Below are 18,121 nucleotides of genomic sequence, written 5' to 3'. Positions count from 1 at the left end.
CATCTAGGTGAATTGTATGTCTATGGTAGCCTGATATGGTTCCCAATCAGAGGCAGCTGTTTATCGTTGTCTCTGATTGGGGATCATATTTAGGTAGCCATTTTACCCATTGTGTTTGTGGGATCTTGTCTACAGTTAGTTGCCTGTGTGCACACCAGTAGCTTCACATTTTGTTTGTACTTGTTTGTTTTGTTTGGTAAGTTTGGTAAGTTTCAGTTAATATATACTCTTGGTCCAATCATTACGATGAGCGTAACAGAAGATCCCACCAACAACGGACCATGCAGCTTGCCTGGGAGATAATGGCATCCTGGTCTCTGGAGGGGATTAGGGAGAGAACATCCTGGACTTGGGATGACATAATAGCAGGAGAGAAGAGCCCGCCATGGAGGCAGGCGGAAGCAGCGAAAGAGGGACAGGGACGAAGTCGGGGAGGTAGGCCACAGAAACCCCAATATTTTTTTGGGGGGCACATGGAGCAGTCGGCAAAGTTGAGGGGTGAGTCAGAGACTGTCGAGGAGTTATTGGACAAATTGGAGGAGAGTGAACAAAGGGGAGAGTTAGTGACCTTCGAGAAGTTGTTGGACAAATTGGAGGAGAGTGAAGAGAGAGAGAGCTGTTGGTTTGGCGTGGTATGCACGGCATTCGCCCTGAGGAGCGTGATAGCTGTCCGATGCCATCTGTGACAGTTCCTCGCACTTGTCCTGAGAAGTGTGTTAAAGTTCCGGTACAATTGATGCCGGCTATACGCACCAGGTTTCCAGTGCGCTTTCACAGCCCAGTACGTCCTGTGTCAGCTCCTCGCACTTGTTGTGCTAAAGTGGGTATCTGTCCAGGGCGGGTTGTGCCGGCTCAGCGCTCCTGGTCTCCAGTGCGCCCCCAGGGTCCAGTACATCCTGCGCCGGTTCTACGTGCATCATGTGCTAGCTCCCCTCACTTGCCGTGCGATGGTTGTTATCTGTCCAGGACACGTTGTGCCAGCTCTACGCTCCAGACCTCCAGTGCGCCTCCACAGCCCAGTTTGTCCTGTGCCTGCTCCTCGCACTCTCCCTCAAGTGCGCTTTCCCAGTCAAGTCCGTCCTGTTCCTGCTCCCCGCACTCGCCCTGAGGTGCGTGTCATCAGCCCGGTGCCACCTGTACCGGCATCAGGCCTCCAGTGCGCCTCCACAGTCCAGAGCTTCTTGCGACAGTTCCCAGTCCAGAGCTTCCTGCGACAGTTCCCAGTCCAGAGCTTCCTGCGACAGTTCCCAGTCCAGAGCTTCCGGCGACAGTTCCCAGTCCAGAGCTTCCGGCGACAGTTCCCAGTCCAGAGCTTCCGGCGACAGTTCCCAGTCCAGAGCTTCCGGCGATAGTTCCCAGTCCAGAGCTTCCGGCGACAGTTCCCAGTCCAGAACCTCCAACGACAGTCCACAGTCCGGAACCTCCTGAGACATTCTACAGTGCAGAACTTCCTGAGACGGTCTACGGTCTGGAACCTCCTGAGACGGTCAGCAGTCCAGAGTCTCCTGCGACGATCTACGGTCCTGTTCCTCCGGCAATGATCTACAGTCCGGTGCCGACACACGGTCCGGTGTCTCCAGCAACGACCCACGGTCCGGAGCTTCCGGCGAAGATCCCCGCACCAGAGCCGCCATGGAGAATGATGTATCTGCGAGCGGAGTGGTTACTTTGCCCCGCACCGGAGCCACCCCTGACGCCCTGTGTCATCCTTTGTAGATGCCCACCCGGGCCCGCCCCTATTGAGTCAGGTTTTGCGGTCGAAGTCCGCACCTTTGGGGGGTGGTACTGTCACGCCCTAACCATAGAGAGCTGTTTAATCTCTATGTTGGTTGGGGCGTGATAGTGACTAGGGTGGGTCATCTAGGTGATTAATGGTTTATGTTGGCCTGGTATGGTTCCCAATCAGAGACAGCTGTTTATCGTTGTCTCTGATTGGGGATCATATTTAGGTAGCCATTTCCTCATTTGTGATTTGTGGGATCTTATCTACAGTTAGTTGCCTGTGTGCACACCAGTAGCTTCACCTTCCATTTGTGCTTTATTGTTTTGTTTATTGAGTTTCTATTTATTAAAAATATGTGGAACTCTACGCACGCTGCGCCCTGGTCCAGTCATTAGGACGAGCGTGAGATTAGCCGAGGGGTTACATTTTCCAAACTACATATATTTTCCAACCTACACTGTGAATGTTTAAATAATGTATTCAATATAGACAAGAAAAATACAAGAATGTGTCTGTTATTAGTTTAACCACACTATGTTTGTCTATTGTTGTGACTTAGATTAAGATCAGACCAAATTTGATGGCCAATTCATGCAGAAATCCAGGTAATTCCAAAGGGTTCACATACTTTTTCTTGCCACTGTTATAGATATCTACTCATCGAACATCTCATTCCAAAATCATGGGCATTAATATGGAGTTGGTCCCCCCTTTGATGCTATAACAGCATCTACTCTTCTGGGAAGGCTTTCCACTAGATGTTGGAACATTGCTGCGGGGACTTGCTTCCATTCAGCCAAATTCAAATGTATTTATTTATATAGCCCTTCTTACATCAGCTGATATATCAAAGTGCTGTACAGAAACCCAGCCTAAAACCCCAAACAGGTGTAGAAGCACGGTGGCTAGGAAAAACTCCCTAGAAAGGCAAAAACCTAGGAAGAAACCTAGAGGGGAATCAGGCTGTGAGGGGTGGCCAGTCCTCTTCTGGCTGTGCCGGGTGGAGATTATAACAGAACATGGCCAAGATGTTCAAATGTTCATAAATGACCAGCATGGTCAAATAATAGTAATCACAGTGTACAGGTCAGGGTTCCATAGCCGCAGGCAGAACAGTTGAATCTGGAGCAGCAGCACAGCCAGGTTGAGTGGGGACAACAAGGAGTCATCATGCTAGGTAGTCCTGAGGCATGGTCCCAGGGCTCAGGTCCTCTGAGAGAGAGAGAGAGAGAGAGCGAGAGAAAGAAAGAGTGAATTAGAGAGAGCATACTTAAATTCACACAGGACACTGGATAAGACAGGAGAAATACTCCAGATATAACAGACTGACCCTAGCCCCCCGACACATAAACTACTGCAGCATAAATACTGGAGGTTGAGACAGGAGGGGTCAGGAGACACTGTGGCCCCGCCACGAGAGCATTAGTGAGGTAGGGTACTGATGTTAGGTGATTAGTAGCTTTCTCCTGGCATCCACCAAAGCCAGATTCGTCCGTCGGACTGCCAGATGGTGAAGCGTGATTCGTCACTCCAGAGAACGCGTTTCTACTGCTCTAGAGTCCAATGGCGCCAAGCTTTACACCACTCCAGCCAATGCTTGGCATTGTGCATGGTGATCTTAGGCTTGCGTGTGGCTGCTCAGCCATTGAAACCCATTTCATGAAGCTCCCAACGTTATTGTGCTGGCATTGCTTCCATTGGCAGTTTGGAACTCGGTAGTGGGTGTTGCAACCGAGGACAGACTATATTTTTTACACGCTTCAGCACTTGGCGGTCCAGTTCTGTGACTTTGTGTGGCCTACCATTTCGTTGCTAAGCCGTTGTTGCTCATAGACATTTCCACTTCACAATAACAGCACTTACAGTTGACCGGGGCAGCTCTAGCAGGGCAGAAATTTGACGAACTAGAGAGGTGGCATCCTATGACAGTTACACTTTGAAAGTCATTGTACTCTTCAGTAAGGCAATCCTATGAAGATTGCATGGCTGTGTGCTTAATTTTTTTATTATCTTGTCAGCAAGGGTGTGGCTGAAATAGCCGAATCCACTAATTTGAAGGGATGTCCACATACTTTTTTATATATAGTGTATATGTTCATGTTAGGAATTCTCCTCACAGAAGGCACAATTTATGGAGGGGGTTGTCCTAATACTCTTTTATTGTTTCCCCCCAGAAACTTGCCTTCATGGTGTCCCTCGGACTTGTTACCCATGACCGTTCGGAAGGTAAGCACAGCCAGTTTCGCCTGAAGTAAATTCCAGTTCCTACATTCACCCGCATTCCCTAGGAGTGTATACTGCAATGCCTGTATTAATATACTACTCTGTGGTTATAGAAATTCAGAGGAGGAGGCGGGAGCGTAAGCGAAGAACAACGGCCAATCCGGTGTACAGTGGAGCTGTGTTTGAGCCTGAGGTATGGACTTATACTGCTGTTCTTCTACTTATCAAACATTTTTGATAGTGTAACCACACATTATTACAACAGCCGATACACAATGTGTTTCTTATTCAATTGGATGCCAGTGCACATGCTTTTTAAAATGTGAGCATAATATGCACTGTTTTCAATGTGCATATCTGAATTAATGAAGGTAGGATCTGGCCCTGTGTAGCATATGAATAGCAAATAGGTTTTATTTTTGAGTGAGTGACATGATAAACTTGCAGTCAAATCACAGCTGTATTTCTTCTCCCACATACGTGTTCCTATCCACGCTGTGCAGAGGAAGAAGAGTGCAGTGACCTACCTAAACACTCCGCTCCACCAGGGCACCAGGAAAAGAGGTCAGTATCCACTCAACAACTGCACATACACCTTCTCCAATGCCCAGGACATATACAGGTCACTGACAAAATAATGGAATCACCAACATAACGTGTCTCAATAGGGCCACCACGAGCTGCCAGAACAGCTTCAAAGCACATTGGCATATAGATTCTACAAGTGTCTGGAGCTCTGTTGGTGGGATGCAACATCATTCTTCCACAGTTCTTCCATAGTTTGTTGTTTTGTTGCTGGTAGTGGAAAATTGGGTTCAATTGGGTTCAATCAGTACCACTGTTCCTCTTGAAACACAGCAAGTTGAGCAGTCTTCATCACTGAAGCTCCTGCCAAACGTGCCCCAACAATCAACTCTCTTTCAATGTCACTGAAATCTCTTCTTCTAGCCATGGTAGCCAAAGTAATGGGCAAGTGAGCCTGCCCAACATTTTTATACTTGACCCTAAGCATGGTGGTATGTTAATTGCTTCATTAACTCAGGAACCACACCTGTGTGGAAGCATCTGCTTACTTTGTATCCCTCATTTACTCAAGTGTTTCCTTTATTTTGGCAGTTCCCTGTACATGTTAATATAGATTCCTGAGCTGGCCTATATTTGATGCTTGTATGTTCTAATCTATTCAATGTAAATGGTACGAAATGCTGTGAGTTTCTCTCTCACACACCACACAACTTTTCTGCTGATACCTCTTTGCTTACTGGCTGAATCCTGTGCAGGGACACTTAAGCATGAAACACACAAGAATCTCACTGTCGATAGACTGCCAATAGGTACGTATCACAGTGAGAGGCCATTCCTTCTCTTGCTAGAACAAAACTGGTACGAGCTGCGTGCCGTCCTGTTATCTACGAACATGCCTTTTCTACTTGTAGAATTGCAATTCTCAGCAGTGGCCAACAACTTTACTTTGAGCGAAACATTCTAAAATGTATTAAATAAAAAATATGTCTCCTGCGATCTGCACACAATACCCCATAATGACAAAACGAAAACAGATTTTTAGAAATGTTTCAAAAATTTAAAAAACAGAAATACCTTATTTACATAAGTATTCAGACCCTTTGCTATGAGACTCGAAATTGAGTTCAGGTGCATCCTGTTTCCATTGATCTGTGGTAAATTCTGTTGATTGGACATGATCTAAGTAAGGTCCCACAGTTGACAGTGCATGTCAGAGCAAAAACCAAGTAATGAGGTTGTCCATAGAAATTGCCCGTAGGCCTCTGAGACAGGATTGTGTCGATGCACATATCTGGGAAAGGGTACCAATAAATTGCTGCAGCATTGAATGTCCCCAAGAACACAGTGGCCTCCATCATTCTTAAATGGAAGCTGGCTGTCTGGCCAAACTGAGCAATTGGGGGAGAAGGGCCTTGGTCAGGGAGGCCTTTATGATAGAGTGGCCAGGCGGAAGCCCCTCCTCAGTAAAAGGCACATGACAGCCTGCTTGAAGTTGCCAAAAGGCACTTAAGTGACTCTCAGACCATGAGAAACAAGATTCTCTCATCTGATGAAACCAAGATTAAACTCTTTAGCCTGGAATGCCAAGTGTCACATCTGGAGGAAACCTGGCACCATCCCTACGGTGAAGCATGGTGGTGGCAGCATCATGCTGTGGGCATGTTTTTCAGCGGCAGGGACTGGGAGACTAGTAAGGATCGAGGGAAAGATGAAAAGTACAGAGATCCTTGAAGAAAACCTGCTCCAGAGCGCTAAGGGCCTCAGACTGGGGTGAAGGTTCACCTTTCAACAGGACAACGGGCCTAAGCACACAGCCAAGACAACTCAGGAGTGGCTTCGGGACAAGTCTCTTAATGTCCTGGAATTGCCCAGCCAGAGCCCGGAAATCTCTGGAGAGACCTGGAAATAGCTGTGCAGAGACCTTAGCTAGTTATGTGTGTCCCCCTGCACTTACTGAGAGACTTCTATTCTGACCTCGAAGACTTGATTATAAAGGCCACTTTTTCTTTATCCCGAGTGGGACTCCTGAGGTTACACACACACACACCACTGACCAAAAAGTTATTTTGTTGGCATTTACATATGTCCCCATTACCAGGAAAACATAATCAAAATCTATTTCTTTAATTTACTTGCTATGCTGTTTCGTTGTTCATTTGTTCAGTCGTTTCATTCTGAACCGGGATTTCTAGGTAACACTGTTTGGGTCTTTGCATGTCAAATAAGCTTGTTGACCAATCAGGACCTGAATATGACTGTCACATAATTTAACGAGTTCATAATTTTTTTTAACATAGTTGTTACACATTGATTACACTATCACTTGTATTTCATATGCCACAACGATTTATAGATACGTATGCTACGATGCTGGGAAAGTTGTCTCGCACACCTACAGTGCTGGTCATAAAAAAAAAGCTAGCTAGCTCATGGATGCAAACAATGTTCTTCCCGAAAAACATAGCAAAACGACAATCTGTTTCAGTAGGTATAGTGAGCTAACAAACTTTATAGCTCGGTGTCATCATCTAAAATGACCCTAATTTATAAGATAGTTTTTATTTGATTATTAATGGTGGTTGGACCCATCTTTGTGAAGCTAGCCACAATAAGGATTTGCGGTTAGCCTTCAAAATAAAAGTATATAATGGACAGTGATGCAAATAAATACAAATAGTAGAATTATGCCATTATTAAATAGATCATTCTAAACGAGGTTGGAATGTTGTTTCTATGAAATCAACAAAAGACAGTTAATATGCCAAAAATCTGTTGAAATCACACTGGATTTATTATACTTTAGAATTGCGTTGGCGTCATACTTCTTTCACTGTACAGCCTTACCTATGGATTGTGGATCAATGACATGGGGTATCAGTCTTCTCAGTGACACCCAGAGAACATTAGCTCTTTTTAGCTCCACGTAGCTCTTTTTAATGGGCTCTGAAACAACTGTGAATTGAGCAACATTTATTGTCAACCTATGTGTATTGAACATTATTCCAGAGGATGTTTTGGAGTCTGATAACTCTGAGGAGGACGTTGGGAAAAACTATCTTGGGTATTGAGTAGACTGATATATTTCATTGATCCCCAATCCTTAGCTAAAGCTGTACAGTTTAATATGAATGTCAATACACACAATAGGCTGACTGGGGAGGTGATTTCACAGAGTCACAGTCCTGCGATAAGAGCTACAACGCTAATATTTGCGTAAACTCTTCACAGTTGTGTTCTGTGGGTGTCACCGAGTAGACTGATACCCAATTTCATTGCTTCACATTCCGACCTTGCTTAACATTATCTAGTCTAAATATGGCATGATTCCACCAATTTTAACCTTCTGCATCACTTTCAAAGAGGTACTTTTATTTTGAAGACAAGCCTCAAATTCCACTATCAAATCAAATGTATTTCTATAGCCCTTCGTACATCAGCTGATATCTCAAAGTGCTGTACAGAAACCCAGCCTAAAACCCCAAACAGCAAGCAATGCAGGTGTAGAAGCACGGTGGCTAGGAAAAACTCCCTAGAAAGGCCAAAACCTAGGAAGAAACCTAGAGAGGAACCAGGCTGTGGGGTGGCCAGTCCTCTTCTGGCTGTGCCGGGTGGAGATTATAACAGAACATGGCCAAGATGTTCAAATGTTCATAAATGACCAGCATGGTCAAATAATAATAAGGCAGAACAGTTGAAACTGGAGCAGCAGCATGGCCAGGTGGACTGGGGACAGCAAGGAGTCATCATGTCAGGTAGTCCTGGGGCATGGTCCTTTTTATAATCAAGCCTCAGGTTGTTTTTACGATAATATTTCAACCGGACCGTAGCTTTTTCAATAGGAGCGAGAGAGAAAATGTCTGCTCCAAGCTGTTGCGCATGCAAAACTCTGGTGACACCAAGCCATCCACTGACGCGATGTGATCGTTCGCGCTAATTTTTCAGAATAAAAGTCTGAAACTATATCTAAAGACTGTTCACACCATGTGGAAGCCATAGGGAAAGGAATCTGGTTGATATCCCTTTAAATGGAGGGAAGGCATGCAATGGAACAGGGAGTTTTCAAAATAAGAGGCACTTCCGGGTTGGATTTTCCTCAGGTTTTCGCCTGCAATATCAGTTCTGTTATACTCAAAGACAATATTTTGACAGTTTTGGAAACTTTAGAGTGTTTTCTATGCATATTCTAGCTTCTGGGCCTGAGAAATAGGCAGTTTCATTTGGGTACGTTTTTCATCCAAACATCAAAATACTGCCCGCTACACTCAACAGGTTAACAACAAGTTAAGCTTTATTTTGATGTATTGCACTTGTGATTTCATGAAAGTTTAATATTTATAGTAATTTATTTGAATTTATTTGAATTTGGCGCTCTGCAATTTCACCGGAAGGTGTCGAAATAATCCGCAAGAAGTTAAGGTGGACTGGTATAATAATACAGTCCACACTTAAAGGCGATACTATAATTTGTATTTTTAATTCTAGACCATGGGTGGGCAACTCCAGTCCTTGAGGGCCTGATTGGTGTCACTTTTTCTCCATCCCTAGCAAACACAGCTGATTAATCAAATTGAATTCTAAACTACTGAAGATCATGATTAGGTAATTATTGGAGTCGGGTGTGTTAGCTGGAACTGGGGTAAAACTGTGACACTAATCAGGCACTCAGACTGGAATTGCCCAGCTTTTTTTTGCTTTATTTGTAACTTATTTTGTACATAATGTTTCTGCCACCATATCTTACGGCAAAAAAATAATTTCTGGATATTAGGACAGCGATCACTCCTCGGATTAGATTTTTTCTTCAACAAGCAGGAAGCACAGGATATACTGCGAACACCCAACAAGGCCGACATCCCCGTTATTGGAAAGAGAGACGCAGGTACAGAGGAAACAGAGTGGGGTGCCTTGTAAGGATCCGGAGAAGGCGAGTGGGAAAGCTTCCGTTACCGTCAATATTACTCGCCAAAGTACAATCATTGGAAAATTAATTAGACGAGGTACGATCACGAATATCCTACCAACGGGACATCAAAAACTGTAGCATCTTATGTCTCATGGAATCGTGGCTGAATGATGACATGGACATTCAGCTAGAAGGATATACGCTGCACCGGCTAGATAGAACAGCACACTCCGGTAAGACGAGGGAGGGGCATATGGTCCGTGCATATTTGTAAACAACAGCTGGTGCACAAAATCTAAGGAAGTGTCTAGATTTTGCTCGCCTGAAGTAGAGTTTCTTACGATAAACTGTAGACCACACTATTTGCAAAGAGAGTTTTCATCTATACTTTTCGTAGCTGTTTATTTACCATCGCAGATGGACACTGGCACTAAGACCACACTCAGTCAGCTGTATAAGGTAATAAGCAAACAGGAAACCACTCACCCAGAGGCGGCGCTCCTAGTGTCCGGGAACTTTAATGCAGGGAAACTTAAATCCATTTTACCTCATTTCTATCAACATAGGGGAAAGAAATCTAGATCTCCTATACTCCACACACAGAGATGCATACAAAGCTCTTCCTCACCCTCCATTTGGTAAATCTGACCACAATTCTATTCTCCTGATTCCTGCTTACAAGCAAACATTAAAGCAAGAAGCACCAGTGACTCGGTCTATAAAAAAGTGGTCAAATGATGCCGATGCTAAACTACAGGACTGTTTTGCTATCACAGACTGGAATATGTTCCGGGATTCTTCACTGGCTTTATCAATAAGTGCATCGAGGACGTCATCCCCAAAGTGATTGTGCGTACATACCCCAACCAGAAGCCATGGAGCTGCTGCTTTCAAGGTGCGGGACTCTAACCCAGAAGCTTATAAGAAATCCTGCTATGCCCTCTGACGAACCATCAAACAGGCAAAGCTCCAATACAGGGCTAAGATTGAATCGTACTACACCGGCTCCAATGCTCGTCTTATGTGGCAGGGCTTGCAAACTATTACAGACTACAAAGGGAAGCACAGCCGTGAGCTGCCCAGTAACACGAGCCTACCAGACCAGCTAAATCACTTTTATGCTCTCTTCGAGGCAAGCAACACTGAGGCATGCATGACAGAATCAGCTGTTGCGGACGACTGTGTGATCACACTCTCCGTAGCCGACATGAGTAAGACCTTTAAACAGGTCAACATTCACAAGGCCGCGGGGCCAGGCGGATTACCAAGTCTTGTGCTCAGGGCATGTGCTGACCAACTGGCAGGTGTCTTCACTGACATTTTCAACTTGTCCCTGAATGAGTCTGTAATATCAACACGTTTCAAGCAAACCACCATAGTCGCTGTGCCCAAGAACACAAAGACAACCTGCCTAAATGACGTAGCACTCACGTCCATAGCCATGAAGTGCCTTGAAAGGCTGGTAATGGCTCACATCAACACCATTATCCCAGAAAACCTAGACCCACTTCAATTTGCATACCACCCAAACAGATCCACAGATGATGCAATCTCTATTGCACTCCACACTGCCCTTTCCCACCTGGACAAAAGGAACACCTATGTGAGAATTCTATTCATTGACTACAACTCAGCGTTCAACACCATAGTACCCTCAAAGCTCATCACTAAGCTAAGGATCCTGTTACTAAACACCTCCCTCTGCAACTGGATCCTGGACTTCCTGACGGGCCGCCCCCAGGTGGTGAGGGTAGGTGGCAACACATCTGCCACGCTGATCCTCAACACGTGGGCCCCTCAGGGCCAGCCTATAGGGAGGAGGTCAGAGACCTGGCCGGGTTGTGCCAGAAGAACAACCTATCCCTCAATGTAACCAAGACTAAGGAGATGATTGTGGACTACAGGAAAAGGAGGAATGATCATGCCCTCATTCTCATCAACGGGGCTGTAATCACTAGTTATTTCCCAATAGCCTGTAATCACTAGTTATTGCTTCTAAACAAAATACCTTTTTGAGTGTATTATTTTTTTGTTTACTGTTTGAACAGTCGCTGAAATTATATTTGGTTATTAATGAAAAATAGTCTACTTTGATGAATAGCCTATAGATAAGATCAAGGAACCAAGCGAGAACACTGCCCCCTACGACTGTGGAAGGAATGATATGGCGTGTCTCAATTTCCATGTAGTAAAATATAATGTTGAATGCCGGAGCATATTACAAGGAGCCGCCCCTTTTGTGACGAAAAAGGACATGGCAACACTCAATCTTTCGTCTGCGTAGAGCTTGTAGTACATTTTAGTGCACTAACTCCGCTCTCTGTGCTTCTCCTACTCTTCCACCCTCAACTCAACACCCTCCCCTTTTCACATAAGCCAACGAGGACCCCCTGTCAAAGGTATGTCGGACAGACGGTTTATTTGTTTGTTTCCTCCCCACTTTTTGTTTTTCGTCTGTCTCATTTCACCCAGGTCGCCCTCCCAAATACAGCAGCGATCCGAAGCTGGGCAGCCACACCCCGACCTCCCCCTCCAGCTGTCTCACTGCCTCCCCGGCACCCGAGTGGCCCAACACAGGGGGGAGCTTCCCCTTCCATGTCCATCCCCACCACACTCTCCCCCTGCCCAGCCCCAGCTCTGGGGATGTAAGTAGCAGCTGGAGAGAGCACAGCAGCCTGGACTTTCTGGGGCTCTATCCTAACATACTGACTTCACCTACTCTTGCCCCTCCCTTTTTATATTGGTGGTATTGTCCACAGGCTGTTACAAATACTTTAGTGGAGTTGAAATGTCCCAGTACCTCACGTCTAAAGACCTAGACAAGTACAGACATGTTTTTATTGATTTACTCCCTACTGTCTGAACCTTCATTTTTGATGCAATCTTACAAAGTGAACAGTACTCCTCGCCTCAAATTCAGTACTCCCCCTACTCTCAAAAAGGAACAAGTGATACAGCCTGAGTGAAATTGTTACTTTACCTATATTATTTTTAAGTAGGATCAGTTAGATTAGATCTTTTAAATGCCATTAAAAACATACTGCAGTATTAAAGTTGTTTATTACATACTTTAAACTATATTTTTCAAATAGGAAATGCAGAATGGTATTCACAATGGCTTTTAGAATGAGCTTTTCCATTTCAGTGTTGGAATTACACACATTATTTATTTAAGTGTTACCTGTTAAAACAACACAGAAACGGTAATATGATTGGATGATCCTCAAATCAACACACGGCCCCTCTGCCCTGCCTCTGCACACGTGATTGGTCAGGCCTAGACGGGCAGAGAAACTGATTGGTGCAATTCATCCTGACAGGGAGACATCCATGAGGATTTCTGCACTGTGTGCAGACGCAGTGGCCAGTTGCTCATGTGTGACACATGCTCACGTGTCTATCACCTGGACTGCCTGGACCCACCCCTGAAAACCATTCCTAAAGGCATGTGGATCTGTCCCAAATGTCAAGAGCAGGTAAACGCAGCACCCACAATCGAGGGGCTTGGCCCAGCAGTCCAGTGGTTCGGCAGTATAGATCTGAGAATTTGGCTACTCTTTCAAAGTGGATAATCTATTGACATTGGCAGAGACATAGTTTTCCCCTCAGGCTTTCATCAGCTAATCCTTATTTCTAGGCGAAAACATTACGACGATATGACTGTTCCTTCCTTTGAAAGCTTCAACATGATTCAGTATTGTTTTAAGTAATTATTTCCCATTCATTTTGTTAGTGGAGGATGGCATCTTACACTCCCATCTGATTCATTTTGTTTGTTCTTTGTGACATCTCCAAAGGATGACCACAGCATTGTTCTCTTCCACGTCTGGGTAATGTCGTGACTTTGCAATCACAATACAACAAAGCTGTGCTCTTCTCTCCAGATTTTGAAAAAAGAAGATTCAATTCAATGGCCAGGAACATTGGCTATTGTTCATTCCTATATCGCCTATAAAGAAGGTAGGAATAGCACACTAAAGACCTTGTGCCTTGACAAAGATCAAATGTGTGGCTCCGTTTCAGTCAGCTGAAGCAGTGGTAGATGAGAGTTCCTTCACTGGAATCTCAAACAACCAGATTTTTTTTAAAGTCTCACCGTTGTCTGTGTGTTGTTTCTGTTTCCTAAAAGCTAAAGAAGAGGAGAAACAAAAACTAATGAAATGGAGTGCTGAGCTGAAACTGGAGCGAGAACAGTTGGAACAAGGGGTCAACCAAATCAGTAACTCCATAACGGTAAGCTCCATAGTAACCGCAAACCACCTTCATAAGCGAGTTGTTTTCAGATGGATGTACTGAAATAGATGGAAGTATTTGAGATCTTGAATAATAGTGTGGCTTAGGTAATTTACGCAACTACCCCTATTGCTTACCAGGCTTTGATGCTCTCTTAGCTTATGTCATGTTATATCCAGGCTTTTATCACAACCGGCCGTGATTGGGAGTCCCATAGGGCGGCACACAATTGGCCCAGCGTCGTCTGGGTTTGGCCGGTGTAGACCGTCATTGTAAAAAATAATTTGTTCTTAACTGACTTGCCTAGTTAAATAAAGGCTAAATAAATGTTAAAAATAATAATAGAAACACATCCAAAGATACATTTGCACACTGATAACAAAGCTAGTTACATAGCAAAATGCTTGCTAATCGGATAAAGTCTTAGTTTGCGGTTACCTTGTTATGCTAATACTTTAGCTCATTTATAAAAACATCACTGGTAGTGCTATAATTAGAGAGAGTTCAAAAAATTGCCAGAGATGGAGACATCTAGCTTGTTATCTGGCCTGTTAGGAAGCAAATGTGGATTTGTCAGGAACCAACATAATAAATGCCGTTTAGCAGACTCTTTTATCCAAAGCGACTTAGTCATGCGTGCATACATTTTACGTGAGTTCACTGGGAATCGAACATATAGCTTAGACTAGTTCCTGGGAGTCTTAACCTGACTGAAACCAAATGGAGACATTTGACACCAGATGAGGTACAGTGATGTAAAATATAAAAAATAACGGTTTAAATATAGAGCCTTGTGGGACTCCACAAGCCATTATTGTATTTTGAAACTGTTCTTTCAAAAGGTGTAGACTGCGAAATAACGTTGCCATGAGCAGTACCGCAGATATTTCGATAAGTGAGATGCAAGACTTTGCTCTCACACAGTCACAGTATCTGTGTATGTGCACAGGTTCGCTTCACGCTGTTACTGCATGGTAGCCACGGGTCCAAAACAGTGGAGAAGTTGAACCTCGCGCTTCAACACTCTTAGTTTTTGCAAAAATTTACCCAATATGCTGATTACTTTCTGCATCTGTCATATCACTGAGTCTACCTTTAAGTCACTTAATTTATTGGATTAATTTAAGTGACTTAATTTATTATGTCCATTATTCTGAAATGCCCAACCCTGTTTCCTCCCCTCTAAATAGGAATGCATGGAGACCAAAAACACCATCATGTCTCGACAGAACGAAATGCAAGTTTCATTGGAGAAGGTCAAACACTTGGTCCGCCTCATTCAGGCTTTCCATTTCAGTCAAACCGTGGAGACCGAGGGTACAGGTGCCTTCACAGAAGACATCACAGAAGACATCAGCGCCAAGGATGCAATTGTCCCAGCTGAAAATGCAGTAGACGCCATCAACACCCATGCTGTAGCAGAAGTCCATATCCAGTCTGTGGATGGGGTAAAGGCAGAGGTCACAGCACTGAACAGCACCAATGTTGAAGCCGGGACGAGGGTTGTTGTAGCTCATGTTGCCACAGACAAGGTAGCAGGAGTCAGTGCTGAGGCTGCTGTTGACATCTGTGTTGAGCCTGCTGCCGAGGTCTACACTGAGACTGCAGTGGGCAGCAGTGTTGAACCTGTGGCTGAGTTTAATAACGCTGAGGAAGTGACGGAAGCCACTGCAGTAGTCGGTGCAGTGAACTTTACAGTGGCCACAAACAATGCTACCACTGACCTTGTGTGTACTGACATGAGCATGGATGAGAGCTGTACTAACAACACTAACACCATAACTGAGAACAAGGTCACCACCACGAGCAGCACAGAGGAGGTGATAGAAGAGGAACAGGAAGAGAACACAAACATTGACAACAGCAGCACCAACAACAGCAAAACCTCAGAACCTTCCCAGCAATCTTTGCAAGCTCTTCTCGACAGTTTGGACAATAAAGACTAACACTCCATCTCTTGGATTGAAAACCCCCAACATAAAAAAGAAGACTTTAGCTTTCACTTTTGAAAGGTAACTGAAATTGCCAATCCATATACATACGTGATTCCAATGTATATTCAGACTGTGTAAATAGTAGATCTACACCCCAAGTCTGAGATTGCTATTGGATGCTGTAGGTTATTATACCACAAACATGGGTGAAAGGGTGGCTTGTGTACCAGTGTCATGCCAATTTAAGGATAGAAAAGAACAGTAGTAATGGTAAAAGTAAGATAATTTATAACATCACACCAATGTGTGCCTGCAACAGTTCCCCTCAGAACTCTTTGTATCTTAGGTTATCTTCTGTTCCTGGGGATGCAGGTTAGAGAGGTCTAAAGACTGCGTGCTGAACAGAGACCATGTTTCTATGGCATTAACTGAGAACAAAATAAAACCAAAAGATAAGCGAAACAGCTGAGGGACAGGGCTTTGAAAAAGTGTCAGTATTTGTTAACAGTGGGGAACATTGAGGTGTTTGATCGTCATTAAAAATCAAATAGGTAAAACAGGAGAGCCTTCAGTTATCCCAATACCTTCCTCCCCTTTCCCCATTCTCACTCTTACATGACCGATAACTATGGACCCATTTACACAAAACCTCAGGCAAAAAAAGAAGAAAGTAAAGCAGCATCCACGTGCTTTGGAAGTATGAGGCAAACTGCTTATAGAGCTGGCTGGTTAGGGCCTTGCTGAGGAAGACCCAGGTAACAAAGACGGTTATCTCAAGATAGAGTGGAGTCAGATCACGGTATCATGGTATCTTAATGTTTTAAAATGGTGTAGATCCAGTGCAGTAATTGAGTTAAATTTGTGAGTCAGTGTCAACTGTGAGCACTAAATGTGAAATTGCAATAATATTGCATTGTCAATAACAAACACGCAAAAATATATCTGCAGTGTGTTTCTTTTATAGGATAAGATATTCATTCAGGTCTTCCTAGTCTTCAAAAGTAAGTGCATTTCTGTTGCATAAAACAGTTGTTTGTTAATAAATGTTTTTAACTGGCATAGTTTATGCATTTAATTATCTTTTAAAAGAGGTGACCTTTGCATATTATGAAATGTACATTTTTGTTTAATTCTGAACTGCCAAAATGCTGTTGTATCCAAATATAGCAGGGACATGTCCACTAACTGTATGGAAAGATAAAGAACGAAATGTATTATTCAATACCATCTTGGGAATTGGCAATCCCTGGTAAATAAGTGCTTATTCAACAATCTCATCAAAATATCTTTATTTTCTGGAAACTGGAGGGTTTGTTGTTTCAGTCCATTTTGGTGATTAAAGCACAAGCTTGCTGTATAACAAATAAGTGCTGAAAAGCTTTTTTGTATGTTACGTATGGAACAAAACAGATTATGCATTTTGTTTGTTGTCATGTAATTTAGTCCCAACAAAATATTTTTGTATGACCCAACTGATCTTTGAGAGTGAGTCTTAGGCCTTGTCCAGGAGAAATGTTCCCTCTCTCCTACCGCTGGAACATGCTTGGATAAGAGAATTGACCAACAACCCTATCCCCAAAAACTCAATAGATTTGCGCTTCCTCTGGTATTTTTTTTTTGTAATGCTCCATCAACATAAAGTCAGCAAAAAAAGAAACGTCCTCTCACTGTCAACTGCGTTTATTTTCAGCAAACTTAACATGTGTAACATGTGTAAATATTTGTATGAACATAACAAGATTCAACAACTGAGACATAAACTGCACAAGTTCCACCTACATAATGTGTCCCTGAACAAAGGGGGGGGGGTCAAAATCAAAAGTAACAGTCAGTACCAGCTGCATTCAGTACTACAGTGCATCTCCTCCTCATGGACTGCACCAGATTTGCCAGTTCTTGCTGTGAGATGTTACCCCATCAAGGCATCTGCAAGTTCCCAGACAATTCTGGAGGGAATGGCCCTAGCCCTCACCCTCCGATCCCAGACATGCTCAATGGGATTGAGATCCGGGCTCTTTGCTGGCCATGGCAGAACACTGACATTCCTGTCTTGCAGGAAATCACGCACAGAACGAGCAGTATGGCTGGTGGCATTGTCATGCTGGAGGGTCATGTCAGGATGAGCCTGCAGGAAGGGTACCACATGAAGGAGGAGGTTGTCTTCCCTGTAATGCGTTGAGATTGCCTGCAATGACAACAAGCTCAGTCTGATGATGCTGTGACACACCGCCCCAGATCATGACGGACCCTCCACCTCCAAATTTAGGCGTCTCACAGTACGGACATTGCAATTTATTGCCCTGGCCACATCTGCAGTCCTCATGCCTCCTTGCAGCATGCCTAAGGCACGTTCACGCAGATGAGCAGGGACCCTGGGCATCTTTCTTTTGGTGAAGTTATTTGGATTTTTACTAATTGTCTTTGAAAGACAGGGTCCTGAAAAAGGGACGTTTGTTTTTTTGCTGAGTTTATTTGTCTGTTTTATAATTTGTTGGGCCAATACCAAGGTTTTTTCCAAGTCGATCATGAATTTCACCAGACTGTTCATAAACCTTTGGGGTTGGGACCATTCAGAAGATC

At 44.0% G+C, this 18,121-nt stretch overlaps 1 protein-coding gene across 5 annotated transcripts in view; it reads left to right on the top strand.

Moving 5' to 3' along the window:
- LOC112253503 (PHD finger protein 21A-like) overlaps positions 1-16,598 on the top strand; it is a 102,596-nt gene extending 85,998 nt beyond the window's left edge. For all 5 annotated transcript variants that reach the window (XM_042323389.1, XM_042323388.1, XM_042323387.1 and 2 more), the window contains 8 exons: positions 3,898-3,949; positions 4,060-4,139; positions 4,450-4,510; positions 11,847-12,019; positions 12,695-12,850; positions 13,259-13,334; positions 13,504-13,607; positions 14,798-16,598. In XM_042323389.1, the coding sequence (XP_042179323.1) occupies positions 3,898-3,949; positions 4,060-4,139; positions 4,450-4,510; positions 11,847-12,019; positions 12,695-12,850; positions 13,259-13,334; positions 13,504-13,607; positions 14,798-15,553 (1,458 nt within the window). In that variant the 3' untranslated portion in view covers positions 15,554-16,598. The remainder of the gene's footprint in view (positions 1-3,897; positions 3,950-4,059; positions 4,140-4,449; positions 4,511-11,846; positions 12,020-12,694; positions 12,851-13,258; positions 13,335-13,503; positions 13,608-14,797) is intronic.
- Positions 16,599-18,121: the final 1,523 nt, after the last annotated feature.

The sequence above is a fragment of the Oncorhynchus tshawytscha genome, linkage group LG06, assembly GCF_018296145.1.
Source record: "Oncorhynchus tshawytscha isolate Ot180627B linkage group LG06, Otsh_v2.0, whole genome shotgun sequence".
NCBI classification, from domain to species: Eukaryota; Metazoa; Chordata; class Actinopteri; order Salmoniformes; family Salmonidae; genus Oncorhynchus; species Oncorhynchus tshawytscha.
The sequence above is the reverse complement of the archived record's forward strand: the minus strand, read 5'-3'. Positions and strand labels throughout refer to the sequence as shown.